The sequence below is a fragment of the Dipodomys merriami genome, unplaced genomic scaffold (genome assembly GCF_024711535.1).
Source record: "Dipodomys merriami isolate MVZ:Mamm:240054 unplaced genomic scaffold, mDipMer1.0.p SCAF_129, whole genome shotgun sequence".
Classification (NCBI taxonomy): Eukaryota; Metazoa; Chordata; class Mammalia; order Rodentia; family Heteromyidae; genus Dipodomys; species Dipodomys merriami.
Window position 1 is genome coordinate 2,554,615 of NW_027202593.1, and position 18,479 is coordinate 2,573,093.

Sequence of the window (18,479 nt, forward strand, 5' to 3'; positions counted from 1 at the left end):
CACGCCCACCCCTCGACCCTGCCCTGTAGTTATGTCCGTCCAGCTCAGGCCCGCCCCCCGCATAGCCACACCCTCCGAAGCCCAGGCCGGCTGTTCGCCCTCGCTCACAGGCTCGACTCCGCCCCTGGCCCCGCCCCTCCTCGCCCTGGCCCCGCCCCGCGCTCCCGCCACGCCCCCTCGGCAGGGCTCGGCGCCCTATTTGGTCATTGGGGGCCCGGGCCCGGAGTCGCGCGGCGGAAGCGGACGCGGGCGGCTCGCGTGCGCAGAGCGGCCTTACCCGTCGCGGCCGAGGACTCCCGGGGCCGCGTCTCGTCCGGAACAATGGGGCTCGGCGCGCGCGGGGCTCGGGCCGCGCTGCTCCTGGGGGCGCTGCTGGCGCTGCTGGGGGCGGCCGTGGACGCCGTCGACCCCGCGGGTAAGGCGGCGGGCCGGGGAGGGGGCCCCCCGAGTTGCGCCGTCCTGTGGAAAGTTCGAGGCGGCTGTCCTGGGGCGCGGGCCGACGGGGCGTGGGGGGGGCTGCCGGGCAGGACTCGGGGAGCCTGAGGCTGGGGTCCCCGCCTGCCCCGGGCGGCGCTGAGCGCGCGGGCGCGGCGGGCCGGGCGCGGGCCCGTCACCTGTTGCGTGCGAGGCGCGCGGGGCGGCCGGCGGGTGAGGGGGAAAGGCGGCCCCGGTTCCGGCGGCCAGGGTCTGCCCGGCAGGGCGACCGCTCGGGGGCCCCGGGGCCTCGCCGGGCCGGTGAGGACCCTCGCGGACCGCTCGGCCCCGAGGTCGCCGCCGCCCGGGGTCGGGAGCCCGGGGCCGGGTCGGAACCGCCGACGTGGACGTTTTCCTGCCGCGGCGGAGAGTGTGCTTCCTAGCTGGGCCTTTGCAGACTTTGAGAACTTTCTGGATGAGGTCAGGAACCTCCGACACCTCCTGTAGAAATGGGGCCCCCCAGTTGCCTTGAGTGAGGAAGGATTTCACTGCCATCCACACGTGCTGCTGTGTTGGGCCGTTGATTAGATTTATCTACCGGGAGATAACAGGTTACTTCACCTAGCCAGATGGTTCTGGCCCAGCACCTGGCTTTGCTCGAATAATCTGGGTGCATACATTTTGCTGGTTTGTGTTGGTTTGAAAGGCCTTGCACCTGTAACTAACTGGACTTGAGATCATCTAAGAAAAGATTGATCAGTAAAATCATCTTGTAATACCTCGGCATCAGTTTCATCCCGATGTTTATGGGATATGATACCGACTAGAGGAGGCAAGTAGGAGTGCCCTCGCTTTTCCTTCTTTTGACCTAATAGCACAGATTTTTTTTTTGTCCTATTTTAACGCACCATGTTCTGTTTAGGAATATGTCACTAAAGGTTAATGCTCTTTGGAAACTGGAAATGCCCCAATGTAACACAGCCCTGATTTCCTGAGCCAGCATCAGCAGCTGAGCTGCATGCATTTGTGTTAGTTATGTCACCTTGAAACCAGACTGAAAGTGCCACAGCAGACTTCTCAAAAAAGCCAGCAACTGTTCTCCATCCTAGTGAGATTGTGTCATTGCAAGGTATGGTGAGTCGACATAGATCATTTTAAGAGTAGATTGGTACATATCTCAGTGAAGAGTTCGTGCTTAGCATCTAGGAGACTCTGAGGTTAATCCCCAACACTGAAATACAACAGGAAAAAAAAGCATCCTAAAAACTGTGACTCTGATTTTTAAATTTTGACTTTGAATCCATGAATCCCTTGTTTGGCCATCAACATTTTTGATCAGGTGTGCACAGGTTTGTCAATGGTCACTCTAGTGCCATGAAGATGCCAATAACCAGTCAGTATGTGTGGGTAGTACCCCGTAGTGGACTCTAGCATTCAGGTGGGGTTTCATCAATAAAGTATAAAATTTTAAATGAAAAGTCTAGTGATCAAACCCTGGCTGGCAGAGTCAGGGCTGTCTTGTCTCAGCACAGTTAATGAGTGTGGCTGAGGCTAGGCAGTTTCTCACGGATAGCTTGTAGAGTGAACTGCTGCCCATGCTTTGCACTTTGTGGGAAATCTTGCAGAAATATGAAATGCACTTAAGTGACTGGCCTGCAGCAAATATATTTTCTTGCTGCTTCTGTTATTGCCCTTGAATCTGATACCATTTCTACAAAATATTACATACATACGTATCTTTAGTACTTACAAAATTTGCATTTTTCCTTTGTCTTATAGGGAAAAATATTATCTAGTACCTTTTACAATGAATTAAAATCATTCACTAGGATACTACACAGTACAGTTGTCATCTCTGGGGAACTCTTTGTGCTGACATTTGAGCAGATGGCTATTTTGCTGACTGAATCTCCCTTTATTGTGGTGCGTTGATCTTGTTAATGACCAGATTCGTATGTGCAGCTGCACATTACTGCGTACTTATTGTCTGCATTTAGGCCTTAAGTCCTGTCACTGAGTGACAGCACGGGCTGCACAGCCCACCCAAGGCTTCAAGCATGTTGTTAGCTCTGAGTGTTTATGCTCCTGTGTGGGTTTAAGATAGGGACACACTCGGGTAGTATTCCTGTGCAGATTTGTTGGACATGGAGCATCAAAAGATTTTGGACAATCCCAGCCTCAGGCTTATGAAATACCAGGAGTCATCTGGAGCATGTCTGTGGTAACTTTGTTGTAGCTGAAGTTTCTCACAGCCAGAAATATGTTAAAAGTTAGCTCACCCATCCCAACCAGGGACGTTTGACCTTGTGGCACTGCTACTCCTGGTGACTGACAGGACGATGGTGACCCAGTGTGGGGACTTTGAGGCCAAACTGCCCAAGTTCAAACCTTAGGTCCTCTACTTGCTGACGAGGGTGACCCAGGCAAGCTACTCAACTTGTGTGCCATCATCTGCAAGCCTCCCAGAGTCACTGTGGCAGTGGCTCCACTTGGGAGCTCATTTGAAGCCAGCAGTGCTTAAACAAGAATGTGATTCCTGGCTGGCAGTGGTTAGTAGTATAGGGAGTAGAGAGGCCGAAATTAGAGGCATTGGTGACCACCCTTTAGCTTTAGCTGTAAGTATCACTTCTCAGGGCGGACAGCAGCTTGTATAGGTGGCCTGCAGGTCAGGCAGAGGAAGTTAAACCCACAAAAAATGATTCTCAGGCAAGGAGAAAGGTGGGTGGTGAACCTGCTGGGCAGACAAGGCAACAGGAAGGTGTGGGAGAAGGGGCTGTCTGTCTCCAAAGGGTTTGCCATGCCTCTTGGGTCTGGGTATCCTTACTGGGACCTTGAACATCTGACATTATGGCAGAAATGATTCTATTTTCACAACATTGTTTGGCACTTTAGTAGGATACAATGCAAATACAGGAGTTGAGGCAAGGCTCAGGTGGTAGAGCACTAGCCAATGAGTGAAAGCATCAAATACCAAGTTAGAGTCCCAGTCAGGGAGGGAAAATACAAGTGTAGTTCTTATAATGAATAGCCAGATAACACAAGATCTGGAAAATTTTTCCCTATAATTCAGGCCAATTCTGATACTATCCACCTGGAATTAGTGTCTTTCCCACAAATTAAGGATTCAGCCCATGGCACTGCACTCAGTTCCGGCGCCAGTGGCAAGGCTTGCTCCTGCCAGGAGTTCCCACGCCCTCCTAAAGTTAGCCAGCTTCCCACAATGGATCACAGAACTTAAGGCAAGCATTTAATTATGTTTACTGCTTTATGGCAAGCAGCTCATCAACTCTGTTGACAAGTTTTATACAGCTTAATCTCCAGCCCTCTCTTCCTCTTTCCCAAAAGTCAGTGGATAACTCCCCTGCTCCTCCAGTACTGTTTCTAAGCTTCTTTTGCTCAAGGGTAGCACTCTACCACTTGAGCCACAGCACCATTGCCTGCCTTTTCTGTGTATGTGGTACTGGGGAATGGAACCCAGGGCTTCACGTATACTAGGCAAGCACTCTACACCAAGACACATTCCCAGCCCCAATGATCCTCTAGTAAAAACCCCAGATTTCACTATTTTTTTTTAATGAATCTAGATTTTTGTAGTTGGTTTTTTGTTTGTATTTTTTTTATCTAAACCAGATATTGGCTTGCACCTGTAATCCTAGCTACTCAGGAGGCTAAGATTTTAGGATTGCGGTTCAAAGCCATCCTGGGCAGGAAAGTCAGTGAAACTGTTATCTCCAATTAACCACCAAAAAACCAAAAGTAGAGCTATGGCTAAAGTGGTAGATCACTCCCTTAAGCAAAAAGAGATCAGGAATAGCACCCAGATACCCAGTTCAAGCCCCAGGACCAGAAAAAGAAAAGGAGGGTTGGGGTGAGAGGGTATATATGATCTAGATTTTCACATGTATTTTGACCTTTAAAGGTAATTGAAATTAAACAATTTTTAGAATGAGTCTGCTGATTTGCTTTGTAAATAATGAGTACTTCTGGGATTTCATTAAGGTTGTAAAACATTATATAAAAGAAAATTTCAGAGTTTTTGTGTTTTGTTTTTTAAAGTTCCCAGCCAGGCACCAGTGACTTGTAATTCTAGCTATCAGGAGACTGAGATCTAGAGGATCATAGTTCAAAGCCAGCTCATGCAGAAAAATCTACCTAAATCTCCAAAATCCCATCTCCCAAAATCACCAGCAAAAAAAACAGGCTAGAGGTGAGTGTGGCGCAAGTGATAGAACAAGCAGGTTTTAAAGCCCAGACTTCAAACCCCAGAATGGGCACACACAAAAAATTCAGAATCCCACATAAAAGTAGCTATTCCATAATTTATTCAAACTACTAACCAAGCTTAGTATCATAGTAGTATCAAACTACTAACCAAGCTTAGTATCATATTCTCAAAATAACACTGGCAGTTTATGGTCCATGTCTAAAATAGCTCTATTTTTGACAACTTATAAGAGGAAATTAAAAACCACTATTTAAAAATAACTTTCAGATTTCAGATTTGGGATGTGTACTCCAGCTTGATTTAGGTGTGTTTGGTGCCTTATTTAAAGGGGGAAAATGGACCTTAGGAATTTGGGAACTTGTTTATAAGAATAGGAAAGTTACTTCAAAGTAGCAGTATTTACACTAAAATAGTTGGCACTAATCCAGACCTAGTGCTTTATCTGGTTCTTCCCGGTTCCCTTGGCCTTGCTGGAAGAGGAAGATGGCTGGCTCGGCTTGAGGCCGTTCTTCCTGGCTGTTGTGTCCACAACAGCAGGCATCTTAGTGGCTCAGTGCCCCACCCAGTCATGCCCCAATACCTTAGAGATACAGAAGCGTCTTAGAGCAGGCAAGCAACTTGTCCACAGTAACCAGCAAGTACGTGGGTGAACTGACAGAAACCTAGCGCCACGTACACAGTAGACCTAGAAAACATCTACAGTCTGGTAGAATTCAGTAGACCCTAAAGGAGCGAGGCAGTAGTTTTGCCACAGAACAAATGGAGAAGTGTTACTGTGCCCCTGTCTGTTGTGGCTGTGCACTGGCTGCTGTTGTTACAGTGTTCTTTTTTCCTGTGGTGTCAGATAATAAAAGCAGGAATCAGATCAGCCTCACATTTCTGGAGTCTACAGAGGACCTAAGTGATAGTTAACAGATGTTGTCTGACAGGTGTTCTAAAAATTCATTTTTGTGAGCTGTTAAAAGTCAGCACAATCATTCCTGCTGGTCTTACAGTTACATTTTTGTATCCATTTTTTTTTTTGGGGGGGGAGTCCGGTCCTGGGGCCTGAACTCTGGGCCTGGGTGCTGTCCCTCAGCTCTTCAGCTCAAGGCTAGTGCTCTACCACTTGAGCCACAGCGCCACTTCGGGCTTTTTTCTTTTTGCTTATGTGGTGCTGAGGAATCGAACCCAGGCCTCATGCATGCAAGGCAAGCACCCTACTACTAAGCTACCTTCCCAGCCCCTTTGTACTTATTTTCTACAACCACCTGAACAATGCACTGCAAACTCGGTGGGTGGCCTAAAGAAGAGTTTCTCATCCCATAGCTCTGGAGGCCAGAATGGGAGACAAGGTGTCAGCATGGCTGCTTCCTCCTGAGTGGTGTGGCCCAGCCCATTGTGGCCAGCTTGCTGACTCTGGGGAATACTGACTTACACAAGTATCTCCACGGTCTTGGCCTTTGTCTTCACCTGGTATTTGGTCTTGTTGTTTTTTGTTTTGGTTTGGTTTTTTGGCCAGTTATGGGACCTCTGGGCCTGGGCACTGTCCTTCAGCTCTTTAGCTCAAGGCTAGTGCTCTACCATTTGAGCCACAGCGCCAATTCCGGCTTTTCTCCTTATGTGTTGCTGAGGAATAGAACCCAGGGCCTCATGCATGTGAGGCAAGCACTCTACCACTGAGCCACCTTCCCAGCCCTGTGGTATTTGTTCTTTATGGATAAATATTCCCTTTTCATAAGGGTACCATCATGAAGTATAGCTTGCTGGAACCTCATGTCTGAAAAGACTGTCCCCAAGTAAGGCCATATGATGGAATACTGGAGGCTAGAACTTCAATATAAAGATTTGGCTGGGAGACACCTTAATAACAAATAAATAAAAAGATCTAGAAGGTGGGCACCAATGGTTCATGCTTGTGGTCCTGGTTACTCAGGATGCTCAGATGTGAGGATCACAGCTCAGAGCCAGCCCAGGCAGAAAAGCCAATGAGACTTTGTATCTCCAATTAACTACCAGACAACTGGAAGTGGCAACTCTGGCTCGAAGTGGTAGAGCACTAGCCTTGAGCGAAAAAGCTCAGGGACGGTGCCCAGGCCCTGAATTCAAGACCCATGATGGACCAAAAAAGAAAGAAAAAAAAAGATTTAGGGGGCTTCCACCTTCACTGTCTGCAGTTATTACTGTTCCATTTATTGAATAAATAGTTTAGTGAGGTATAATTTCTGTGCAGAATAATGCCAACTGTAGCAATGAGTGGAAACAAACTCCCACTTGGTGACCCAGGCCTGCCTCAGGCATAGAAGGCTCACGGGGGCAAGGTAGCATTGGTGGCCTCTGCCCTCTAACACATTGGCGGTTGTCAAGTAAATATTTACCTAGATGAACAAATGAATATAAAAAGGTGGTGTTTTATTTAGTTGGAACTAGGGTATGAACTCAGGGCCTCAAGATTGCTTGGTCTGCATGTTGTCTGGTGCCATTTCACTTGAACCATGCCTCTAGCCCATCTCTTCACTTCTTAAAATTCGTGACTTAGGAATTGTAACTCCAAATTTCCCTGTCAGGTTCCTCCCAAAACTGAAGACAGTCAGGAGCTGTCTGTCTTTTACTCCCAGAGGGGTGAGTGTGCATGAGTTTGTGCTTTATAAGGAATAAATAACTTCTCTCAATTCAGGAGGAAATGAAGTATCATCATAGCCATTCCGTAGTTTGCCATTGTTGAAACGCTGAAACTCTGAAATTCATTAACCATGATTTAAAATAAGTAAGACCTAGTTTTTTCCTAAGCGGTAATAACCAGCTTTAATGTTTCCTGACATTTTTTCAGGGAATACTACCAAATATGTGTCTTCCAACCATACAAGTGAATCTAATGACCCTGTGAATTCAACAACTTCAGTTCCACTGGTCTCGAGCATTGTGACACAAGTCACAGTGAAATCCACAGCAACTCCTAAAGTGGCAACCACAAAGCTCTCAACAAATGTGACTTCTACAACCTTGAAGTCTACGCCCAGAGCAACAAGTGTTGCACAGAATGTAACCAAGATATCCACAGCCACAACAACCACCACCCACAATAGTTTACCAGTATCGCTGGCAAGTATGTATTTACACTGTCCTGCTTTTTCTATGCTGCAAGTAAGCTGTTAAGGCACATTTAGGTAATCACTGTATTCTATGAAAATGAATATAGAAACTTGGGATGAAGGGAAATTTAAGCAGTGTTCTTAAACAAATTCAGTTTTCATTATAACATTAAAATACACTAATGCCTATTTTGCTTTGTTTTCTCTCTGTTACAGCAACTGTTCGTTCTGAAGAAAACAAAGGATCAAAATTTGATACTGGCAGCTTTGTTGGTGGTATTGTGTTAACACTGGGAGTCTTATCTATTCTTTATATTGGATGTAAAATATATTACTCAAGAAGAGGAATTCGGTATAGAACCATGTAAGTTTTCAATTGCTGCTTGTACTGTGCTGGCAGAAGTTCAGACTCGGGATCACCCTCCTCTTACAGTAGTGAAAATACCATTAAGTTCAGGCCAGTTCTTCTTTGGTGGCTTTTAGAAGATAGCTAGCTGGTAAAGTCAGAGTTCAAAGTACAGGTCTGCTTGACAGTCTTAACCACGACAGTATACTACATACAATTAATTTGGATGATAAATCTTGCAGTTGTTCCAACATTACTGTGCATTATGTGTAGCTTTGATACAAACACAAAACCAAGTTATTTTAATGTCTTATATATTACAGTGACGAGCATGATGCCATCATTTAAGGACATCTGTGGATGAAGGAAAGGAGAAAACTGCAGCTCTATCAACTAATCTTGGTTATTTCTTTAAATTAAAAAGTGTAAGAGGCCATGCTTACATTGTGCAGTGTATTACGTAAATCATGAGGATTCCTCATCATTACTAAAGGTTTGGTTTTAAATTACTGTAACAAATAATGTGTACAATGATTAGATTTATACAATGATTAGATTCACTTTTAACAAATATACTAAGACAAGTTCTCTGTCTTTTTTGTTTTTTGAGTTTTTTTTTGTGGCCCTGGTCACATGGGACCAATAATTAAAAGATGACCTCAGAGGGCAGGATGCCAACTGGTCCATAGTCAGGCACTTATCACAACCCTTGCCATTTTTTTGTGTCTTTCTTGTTCACACAGAGATGGTTACATTCTAATCCTTAAGGCCACACACCATGTAATGTAAGAAAGCGCCAGTACTGTGTTTTTATAGTACAGTAGCTCATCTAAGAACACATTCTTCAACTAAAGCCCCTAACAATATGCATTGCTTTACTCTATTAGAGACTCACAAATTACACTTGGACAATATGCATTTCTGTTAACATTTTTGCGCTTTTATTGTTAGGGGTTTTTTTTCCTCTGTATTTTAGGCAAACCTCAATGTTATTTAGGCAGAACACATGATAGCGTTTTAAAAGAGTCGGTTGTAAGATATATTATAGGAAAACTTTTGGCAAATTATTTGTTACTGTGAAAATATTGTCACTGGAAATGGCTTTTCATATTCATGTCTCAATTTTATATTTAGTGAATTTTTTAGGAAATGTAGAGCTGCTTTCAATTTCTAGATAATTTTAATGGAATGTAAAAGCATTTTTTTTATAGAACTCTAGTTGATTTCCTAAACAATATTTAGAACTGTAGATTGTCAGAATTATAGGCGAATGCTGTGTTTATTAAAGCAGGACCAAGAAGATCTCACCAATTTATACACCTGCATTTTAATACACTGTAGTTTTACTTGGGTATGGGGAAATGACATTTTATAAGTATATTTTGGAGTAAATTCTTATTTTAGATAGAAACTTTGCTTACCTGGGTACCCCCTAGACAACTCCTATCCTTCTTTGTTATTGGGGAAGTACTTTCAGATGCACTATGTTAAGAGAAAAAGCACAGTATTATAGAAACACCAATGCTAGCCAGTGTATTGTTGGAGTGTTTTCACAGTTTTACAGTTTATATTCTAGCACTCAAACTCAGGGTCAAGCTTTAATAAAAGGGGAAACTTAGTCACTAAATACTAAGATAACGTTTCTGTCCTAGAGAGCCAAAATCTTACCAATTTCTGAAATTGGTAAGTAAGAAATTTCTGAAAGTAAAAATGAATAAAAATGCCCTGGTGAATGGACACCTATCTTTAGATTAAAAAAATAAGACACAAAAAAAAATAACGTATGCCATCAGCTTTTGGTTTGGAGAGAATGCCAGATAGCAAGATATTGATGTGAAAAGATCATTTCTACCTGCTGTGCATTATGACCAACTGATTGATGTGATGAGTGTAGATGATAAAAATTATTCACCATGGCTTGATCTACAGATCATGCAGGAAATGGTATAAACCTTGTATAGTTCAGGTTGATCTTGAAATGAGTCAGTTGTCTGTGACTAACTTGGTCTAGCTAGTTTAGCTGGTTGTGCAGCCAGCGCTTTCATTTCCCTGCATAGTGTCTTGTGTAGCCTCTCACGTACTTCAGTACCAGCCTCAGGTTTCTCTTGAATACTTGTTGCTTTAGCACTTTGAAGATAGAAAACTACTTTTACAGTACTGAGTGCCAGTATTTGCCTTGAAAGTGTGCTCTTGCTTTTTGGGTTGATAATAATGTAGTTTAGACTTTTCTCTGTATATAAGTGATTGGTTATTTTCCGTGAATTATTTTACTCTGCAGAAACTGAAGAAAACAGTAATGCAAAACAGTTACTTTGGAACACATTGCCCTAAACATAAATTGTCTTCCTAATTATGTTTACTTGAAGATAAAAACGATCCACACCTAAAAAAAATCTGGGATAATATATGAAAGGAATAATTCAAATAGACAAATAAGAGTCGGCAGCTTATTACAATATGACTTAATTTTGTATTTTCAAAACAAAAAAATTCAAGCAAATCTTGTTACTGTTCTTTTCTATTAAGGTGACCAGCTTTTGGTATTTGTTACTGAGATCTATTTTTAGAATAAAACTTGCTCTTCATTTAAAGGTCTTAATGTTGTGGTTTTTTAGAGACGAGGTTCATGCCTTGTCTGCATTCACAGTGAAGGCATATTTCCCCCATGAACACTGAAGCCAGGTCCTGTAGGTAAAAGAGGTCATCCTTCCATTGGCTCTCATGAGAAACCTTTCCCCAGGTTTGGGAATTTTGCCAGATTTGAGCTCATCAGTAAACTCTTCAATAACACTGAGTGTCAGATCTTCACACTGGTCATTTATTTGAGCCACTGCTGTGTTTGTTTACACCTGCCCCCACCTTTCTTCCACTGCTTGGCAAAATGATGAAGGCTGCAGGGCCCTTGTCGCCACCTGCTGGCCTGTCTAGAACCTACAGTTTTGTTCCTCTAAGGTGGGCAAGTGCCCATGCTTACCCACTGAGCAGTAAGGTCAGCCAGCTCCAGCCTGGGAAAACTTTTGACCTTTCTTTCTTCGGCCTTGCTTCATTCTGTTAAATTCAAGGAAAATCAACAGAGTATAAAAGCCCAACATAATGCAGTCAATTACAAGTACAGACCTAGAACTGTAAAGAAATGTTCTAGGTGTGGGTGCCTGTGCAAGCTGCAGGCATTACCTACACCCAGCCCAGACCTGCTGAACGAGGAACTTCATAGGTGGAGTTGAGCAATCTTGGGTGTAGCAAGCCCACCAGGGTCTGAAAACCACTGTTCAAAGGACTTTCAGTAAACCTGCTGCCTTCTTCTGTTGGGAACAATTTTTAATAGTCTGCCATTTCCTGAACTGCTACAAACACATCTACAAATAGCCTAAATATTCATTGTATAGGCAGAACACAAAAGTAGCCATCCACAAACCAATACCTGGATGACTCAAAAATCGGCAGCAACACAGCTGAGTGAAACAGATTATCCACATGCAGGATCGCTGCTTTGATCAGCATTCTGATGTACAGGGAGACAATGGAGAGGAGCAGAGGCTGAAGGCATCAGGGTTGCTCAGTCATCTGGATTGCTCTGCCAGAACCACTGCTGCTCGGTGCAAGTGGGCCTGAGGGCTGTGCCCTGTTACTTCTTTCCTGTCTGTACTCCACACCAAAGCCACCCTAGTGCTGCATACACCCAGTGGAAGGAAGAGGAGGTATCACCTCTGAAGATCCAAAATCCTTCCAAGACGGCAGTGTAGACTTCTGAGGAGCCTTGCAATGTCTCTTAATGGCACCAACAGCTGCCCAGAGACTGCCACACCTAATGCTTTGCCAGAAGCAATGAACTCCACCTAGCCTTCCCCTGCCTCACCCAAGGGAAGTCTAACCCTGAAACCAGCCTACCAAGTTAAAAAGAAATGCTAACTCCCCAAATGCACAGAAATTAACCTAAGAGCCAGGCGCTGGTGCTTCACTCCTGTAATGCTACACAAGAGGCTGAGACCCAAGTTTCAAGATTCAGAGACAGCCCAAGGAGACAAATATGCAAGATTCTTACCCAGTTAAGTGGCAAAAAACGAAAAAAAGGAAGTGAAGGCACAGAACAAGTGGTAGAGCTCCAGCTATAAGCAAAAGGCTCTTACATTCAAGCCCCAGTACCAGCACACCACCCCGCCCCCAAAAAAAACCTGAAGAATCAAGGAGACATGCACACAACCTTCTAGGGTCTGGCCTCAAAGAACTGGAGATCTGCAAATTATACAACAAAGACTTCAAAATGTTTTAAGGAAGACTGTCAAGCATAAAAAAGTAGAGAGCTAGAGGTATGGCCCAAGTAGTAGAGTACATGCTGAAAACAAAGCCCTGGGTTCAATCCCTTGTACAACCCACAGATTAAAAAAAACTTGATAAAATCAAGACAAGGGACAGAATGATACAAAAAAAGAAACAAACTAAAGCTTTATATTTCTGGAACAAAACACAAGGAAGGAAGGTTGATTGGGGCTGTTTTGGGACAGCTGTCCACGGTCAGCTGGCATGTCCTGGGGCCTGTGGTAAGTCGTACATCTTGATAGGAACACATGAGAGGAGGCTGCTCACCTCAGTGCAGCCAGGAAGCAAAGGGGCTTGGCATTAATATCCTCTTGAAGGGCCTAACTCAAGTGACCTGACTTCCTCCTGCTAGGCCACACACCTCTGAAAGGTCCCACCATTTCATAATAGCATCATGAGCTGGGGACAGGGCATTAACCCATGGGCCTTTGAGGGACACTTACCCAGACCATAGCAGTATGTCAAAGTGATGGACCAGAAGAAACAGCTTGTGAACTCAAAGACAGGCTCTTTAAAAATACAGTTACCACTCACACCTGTAAACCTAGCTGGTCAGCAGGCTGAGGATTGTGGTTCAAAGCCAGCCCAGGCAGGAAAGTCCGTGAGACTCTTAACTCCAATAAACCACCAGAAAAACCAGAAGTGGTGCTGTGGCTCAAGTGGTACTAGCCTTGAGCTGAAGAGCTCAGGGACAGCACTCAGGCCCAGAGTTCAAGTCCCACGACCAACAACAACAACAAAAATAAAGTTCCTGCAAGGTACTAGTTTCAGGACCCACCCCAAGATACCAAAATCCACTAGTGAACTAAACCTTTATATAAATAAGACATCACGTTTGCATATAATCCACAATGCTTTTAGACTTGATATCATTGTGTTACAATGCCTAAGAATATAAATGCTACATTATTATGGTATGTAAATGTTCAATACAGTCACAATTGTGTTTTCAAATATTTTTCACCCCAGAGAAGTGGAATCTTCAGGTGTGGAGGGCCAATTATATACAGTCAGAAAAGAAACAAAATGGGATCCCATAGAGTTCACTAAACAGCACCAAGAGAAAGTATTCAAATTCTTGGATTTAGAGAAATGCCATTTTGGTAACTTGGGAGGTAGGGTTCAAGGCTAGCCAATGCAGAAAGTTACTAAGATCCTGTTGGAGTAACCCAGTGTTGGTGGTCCATGCTGGTAATCACAGCTCGGTAGGAGGCATGGGTGGGAAGACTGCAGTCTGAGGCTTCCTGGGAACAAACTGAAACCTTTAAAAGTTTAAAGGACTAGGACCAGAGGTGGGGCTGCAGCTTAAGTGATAGAGCACTAGCAATGGGGGGGGGGGGGGGGGGGAGGGGAAGGAATGGGAGCTCAGGGACAGCACCCAGACCAAGTTCAAGCCTCAGGACCAGCACACACACAAAAGTAACTCAAATGGTAGTGTGTCTAGCAAGTACAGGGTTCAAGCTCTAGTACCACAGAAGAAAAAGGAAAAAAAGAGCTTATATAATAGCTGAATAAATGTCAGAAAGTCTGGAAAAAGTTACAAAAAGGTCCGAAGTTACAAATCCGATTGGATCCAATAAAATTATTCCAAGACAATAAATTGTCAAAGAAAAAGAGGATTATGAACCAGAAGGAAGTATGTTACACACAACTCCAATTTCACTATCACACATTTCGGAGCAAAACCATTGTAACTCAGAAGAGGATGAGACTATAGTTAAAGTGCTGAAGAAGAACAAGGTACTTCCCTTGGCAAAGCTATCCTTCCGAAATGGAGAGATAAAGAAGACTAAACCCAAGCAAAAGCTGTGGGTGTTCATCATCACTAAACTTGCCTGCTAAGAAATGCTAAAGTAGGAAGTTCAACGAAAACAAAAGTATCAGCAACATGGAAACATAAAAAGACTGGCAAAATTATGTAGTCAAAGCCATAATGCTAGAATAATGGTGTATAAATTATGTCTTTAGTATGAGTGTTAAAGTGGAAAACCATTAAAAACAATTACACTAATTTGTTAATGGATATACACTATAAAAAAGCTTTAGCCAGGTGCTGGTGGCTCATACTTGTAATCCTAGCTACCCAGGAGGCTGAGATCTGAGGATCACAGTTCAAAGCCAGCCCTGGCAAAAAAAAGTCCATGAGACTCTCATCTCCAATATACTACGCAGAAAAAGCCAGAAGTGGTGCTGTGGCTCAGCTGGGTAGAGCACTAGCCCTGAACACAAAGAGGCTCAGGAACAGCGCCCAGGCCCTGAGTTCAAGCAAGCCTCAGGACCAACCCCAAAAAAAGCTTTAAATTATGATATGAAGAAAATGAGGGTAGAGTAAAAGTTTTTCATACAGTGAACTTGCTATCAGCTTAACATACCATTACACCTGTAAAAATGACTTCAGTAGGCCTTAAAACCACAAGGCAAAAATCAACAGTAGATGGACAAGAGAATCCAAGCATACATACAGTTATTAAACATTTTATCATATAGGGAGGGGATATAGCAAAATACAAAGGTCCTAAAAATGCAAGGTAGTTAATAAAGTGACTTACCTTGAGACATAGAAAGAACGGGGTCAGAAATGATGATCCAACACTCATGAGATATAGACAAGAGAATTCAGTTCAAGGGCAGCCTGAGCTACATTCTGAGAAGTTAATTCATGCAGTATTTTTAGTTTGTCTGCATCTTAAATACAACCCCACATGGGGTCAGGTATAGTATTTCTTACGGCATTAAACACTCCCAAGTTTCAGATTCTGAAGAATTTCCAGACTAAGGCTACACTATGTAATTACTTTAAAATATAAATGAACTAAGCCCTCCAATCAAAACATGGCAGAATGAATTCCAAAAGCGAGACCCAACTTCATGCTGCCCGAGACAGGTTCACTTCACCTTCAGAGACAAGTATCTGAAAGCGAGCAGTGGGCTGGGGAAGACTGTCTCAGGGAGAAAGGGGGCTAGGAGGTGGGGAGATGGAAAGGCATTCTATGCCAAATAGAAAACAAAAGAGCAGAAAAAACTAACCATACTTAGGTAAAACAGATTAAAGTTAAAAACTACATAAACAAAAAAGTTCATTATATGATAGAGGGGCCCATTCCTTAAAGGGATACAATTATATATGTGCCCACCACAACTAAACATGCATTGTAGGGCACTTCAGTCTCATACATGTAACAATGAATGCATCAGACAAAATAATACAGGGCTTGAACTACGTATTAGACCAAATGTACTTATACACATTGCATTCTTCTCAACTATACACAGAAATTCTCCAGGACAGTACCAGAAATATATACAGTCTGAAAACTTACACCACACAATGAACTATCACCAAGTGAATAAACCTAATCCTTAAGACACCACCCAGGTCGTCTCCACACTTCTTTCTCACGAGGTAACCACCTGATTGCTAACATGTTGGTCAGGGCCACCTACATAAGATCTTCAAATTATGAGTATTTCTCTTGCATCAAGATTTTTCTATTGAGGGGCTGGGAAGGTGGCTCAGTGGTAGAGCGCTTGCCTTGCATGCATGAGGCCCTGGGTTCGATTCCTCAGCACCACATAAGCAAAAAGAAAAAAGCCAGAAGTGGCGCTGTGGCTCAAGTGGTAGAGCACTAGCCTTGAGCTGAAGAGCTGAGGGACAGTGCCCAGGCCCAGAGTTCAGGCCCTACAACCGGACCCCCCCCCCCCCAAAAAAAAAAAAAAAGATTTTTCTATTGAAAGCCCTAGGAGATTCGTCCATATGGTAGTTATGTATTTGCTTAATTTATTTTTATGTGGAACACATCAATCTGTTCACCTACTACCTGAGGGGTTTCCAGCAGATAATGCCACTGTAAAGTCTTGTATATAGTCCTTGGGGCAAACTTATGTGTGTACACCCAGGACTAGCCTTTCTGGTCTCAGGCTCTGGTAGGTGCACACCACTTCCACAGATGGTATTTTCTTGCATTTTGTAGTTCTGATGCTTCAGCATGGTATATTATAACAGCGTGTGATGTAGGAAGTGTTTACCTCATACCCACTAGGATCCCAAAATCCCTTCTGCAGTTATGTCCCCCAGTGACCTCACTTCATTCAACAAGGCCCACCTCCTCCAGGTCCACTGCCACCCTCTGATAGCACCACAGGCCGACAACCAAGCCTTCTACACATGGGCCTTCAGAGGGTACTCCATAGGCAAACTCTAGCATATTAAAACTAAAAAATTAGGTAAATGGAACTCATTTAAACTTAAATGGTTATGACTAGCAGTATCATGGCTTATCCCTACATTCCAAGCTACATCAGAGGCTGAGTCAGGGTAATAATCAGTTTGAATTCAGTCTGGGTAGCTTACATAGACTCTGTCTCAAAATACAACCAAAAAGGAATTGGGGATGTTAACTCAATGATTGTGAGAAAACCTGGGTTCAATCCTCAGTACCACTATATTTATACATATAGACAGGCAGATCGATATATTTTAATACACGTATTAATACATCTTAATAGCCTGCCATAACCAAATCCAGAGACTGTTAAAAGCAAAAGAAATTCATTTGTCACAGCTACAGTGGCTAGAAGTCTGAGATCAAGGTGTTGGGAGTCCTCTCCCCAGGACAGTTTTCTTTTTGGGAATGCTTATATCCAAATCTCAAGACATTGGTCATACATACTGAATTAAGAGTTCACCAACATCTCATCTTACCTTTTAAAAACATCGTATTTCCAAATATAGTCACATTCTGAGTTACTAAGGATTAGTAACTCAAAATGAGAATTTCCAGGGAGGATAAAAGTCTAGCCATCTGTTTTGTACTGCATGTGGCACCATGCTTGGCACATGGGTCCTTGATAAGAGTACCTCCTGTTAAGCAAAAAAGCAAAATAAAAAAGCAAAGTATCTAAAATTTAAGACTTAGTAGCCAGGCACTGGTGGCTCTTGCCTATAATCCTAGCTACTCAGAAAGCTGTGATATGAGGATCACCGTGGTTCAAGGCCAGCCCAGGTAGGAAAGTCCATGAGACGATCTGATCTCCTATTAACCACCAGAAAATCAAAAGTGGTGCTGTGGCTCAAAATGGTAAGAGCACTAGCCTTGAACAAAAAGACCTCAGGGATAGCGTCCAAGCCTTGAGTTGAAGCCCACAACCAAAAAAACCCACAAAAAACATTTCATATTAACAAGGGGACCAGTTCTTTTGTTTTTGGCTATACAGTGCTGGGGACTGAGCTCAGGACCCTATCGCTGAACTACACTATATCCTCATCTCAGGATTAGTTCTATGATTTAGACATGCTGGATGTTGTATGACTAAAGGGCTTTTGACTCCTTAGGATTCATAAAAGATGATCAGCTTTCCCAACAGGTTCGGGATGAAAGAAGAAATTTTCTGCCTATTAATTTAAGAGATGGAAAATTCCCTCAGTCTACACTCTCCATAATGGCAGGGAGAGATTTTTCTCTTGCTGATAGGCCTGGATTCCAGGCCTATCATGGATCAGAACATCAGAATGGAAAAGGTCCAGAAGGGACTAGAACACATGTCATCCATCATTCCTCCCAGTATATTCCATCAGGATGGAAAAGGTCCAGAAGGGACTAGAACACATGTCATCCATCATTCCTCCCAGTATATTCCATCAGGATGGAAAAGATCCAGAAGGGACTAGAGAACACATGTCATCCATCCATCCCAGTTTATTCTTATTTTCAAAGATCTAAAGAGTTATCTTGTGGCCCAAGAATAATGGAGAATTTTATGTATTCAATCTCCTTACCCAGCTAAAGCTAGATCTAGGAAAGGTAAAAAATGACTACTGTCTAAACGGAGGCACTGACACTGCCTGTGTACTACCACCTTATTCCACCACTAACAACAACAACAAACATTTATACTATTTTTTTTTTAAAAATCCTAGTACAGATTTATCTAACTTCATTTATTAAAGATTTTTGTGGTACTAATTGTCTCATTCAATATTAAATTTACATGAAAAGAGACAACTACAGATTATTATATAAAGGAATTCTCATGATTCACAGCATTTTAAAAAGAACTTCTTAATTTGTCTCATTAATGTAAATACTTTACCTAGTGGCAACTGGGT

At 43.2% G+C, this 18,479-nt stretch overlaps 1 protein-coding gene across 1 annotated transcript; it reads left to right on the top strand.

Annotated features, from left to right (window-relative positions):
• The first annotated feature begins 238 nt into the window (after window positions 1-238).
• Window positions 239-10,651, top strand: LOC138824459 (porimin-like). Its single transcript, XM_070018337.1, has 4 exons — window positions 239-415; window positions 7,449-7,724; window positions 7,927-8,074; window positions 8,380-10,651. Exons 1-4 carry the CDS (start codon window positions 322-324, stop codon window positions 8,402-8,404), a joined length of 543 nt encoding a protein of 180 aa, XP_069874438.1. The 5' UTR covers window positions 239-321; the 3' UTR covers window positions 8,405-10,651.
• Window positions 10,652-18,479: the final 7,828 nt, after the last annotated feature.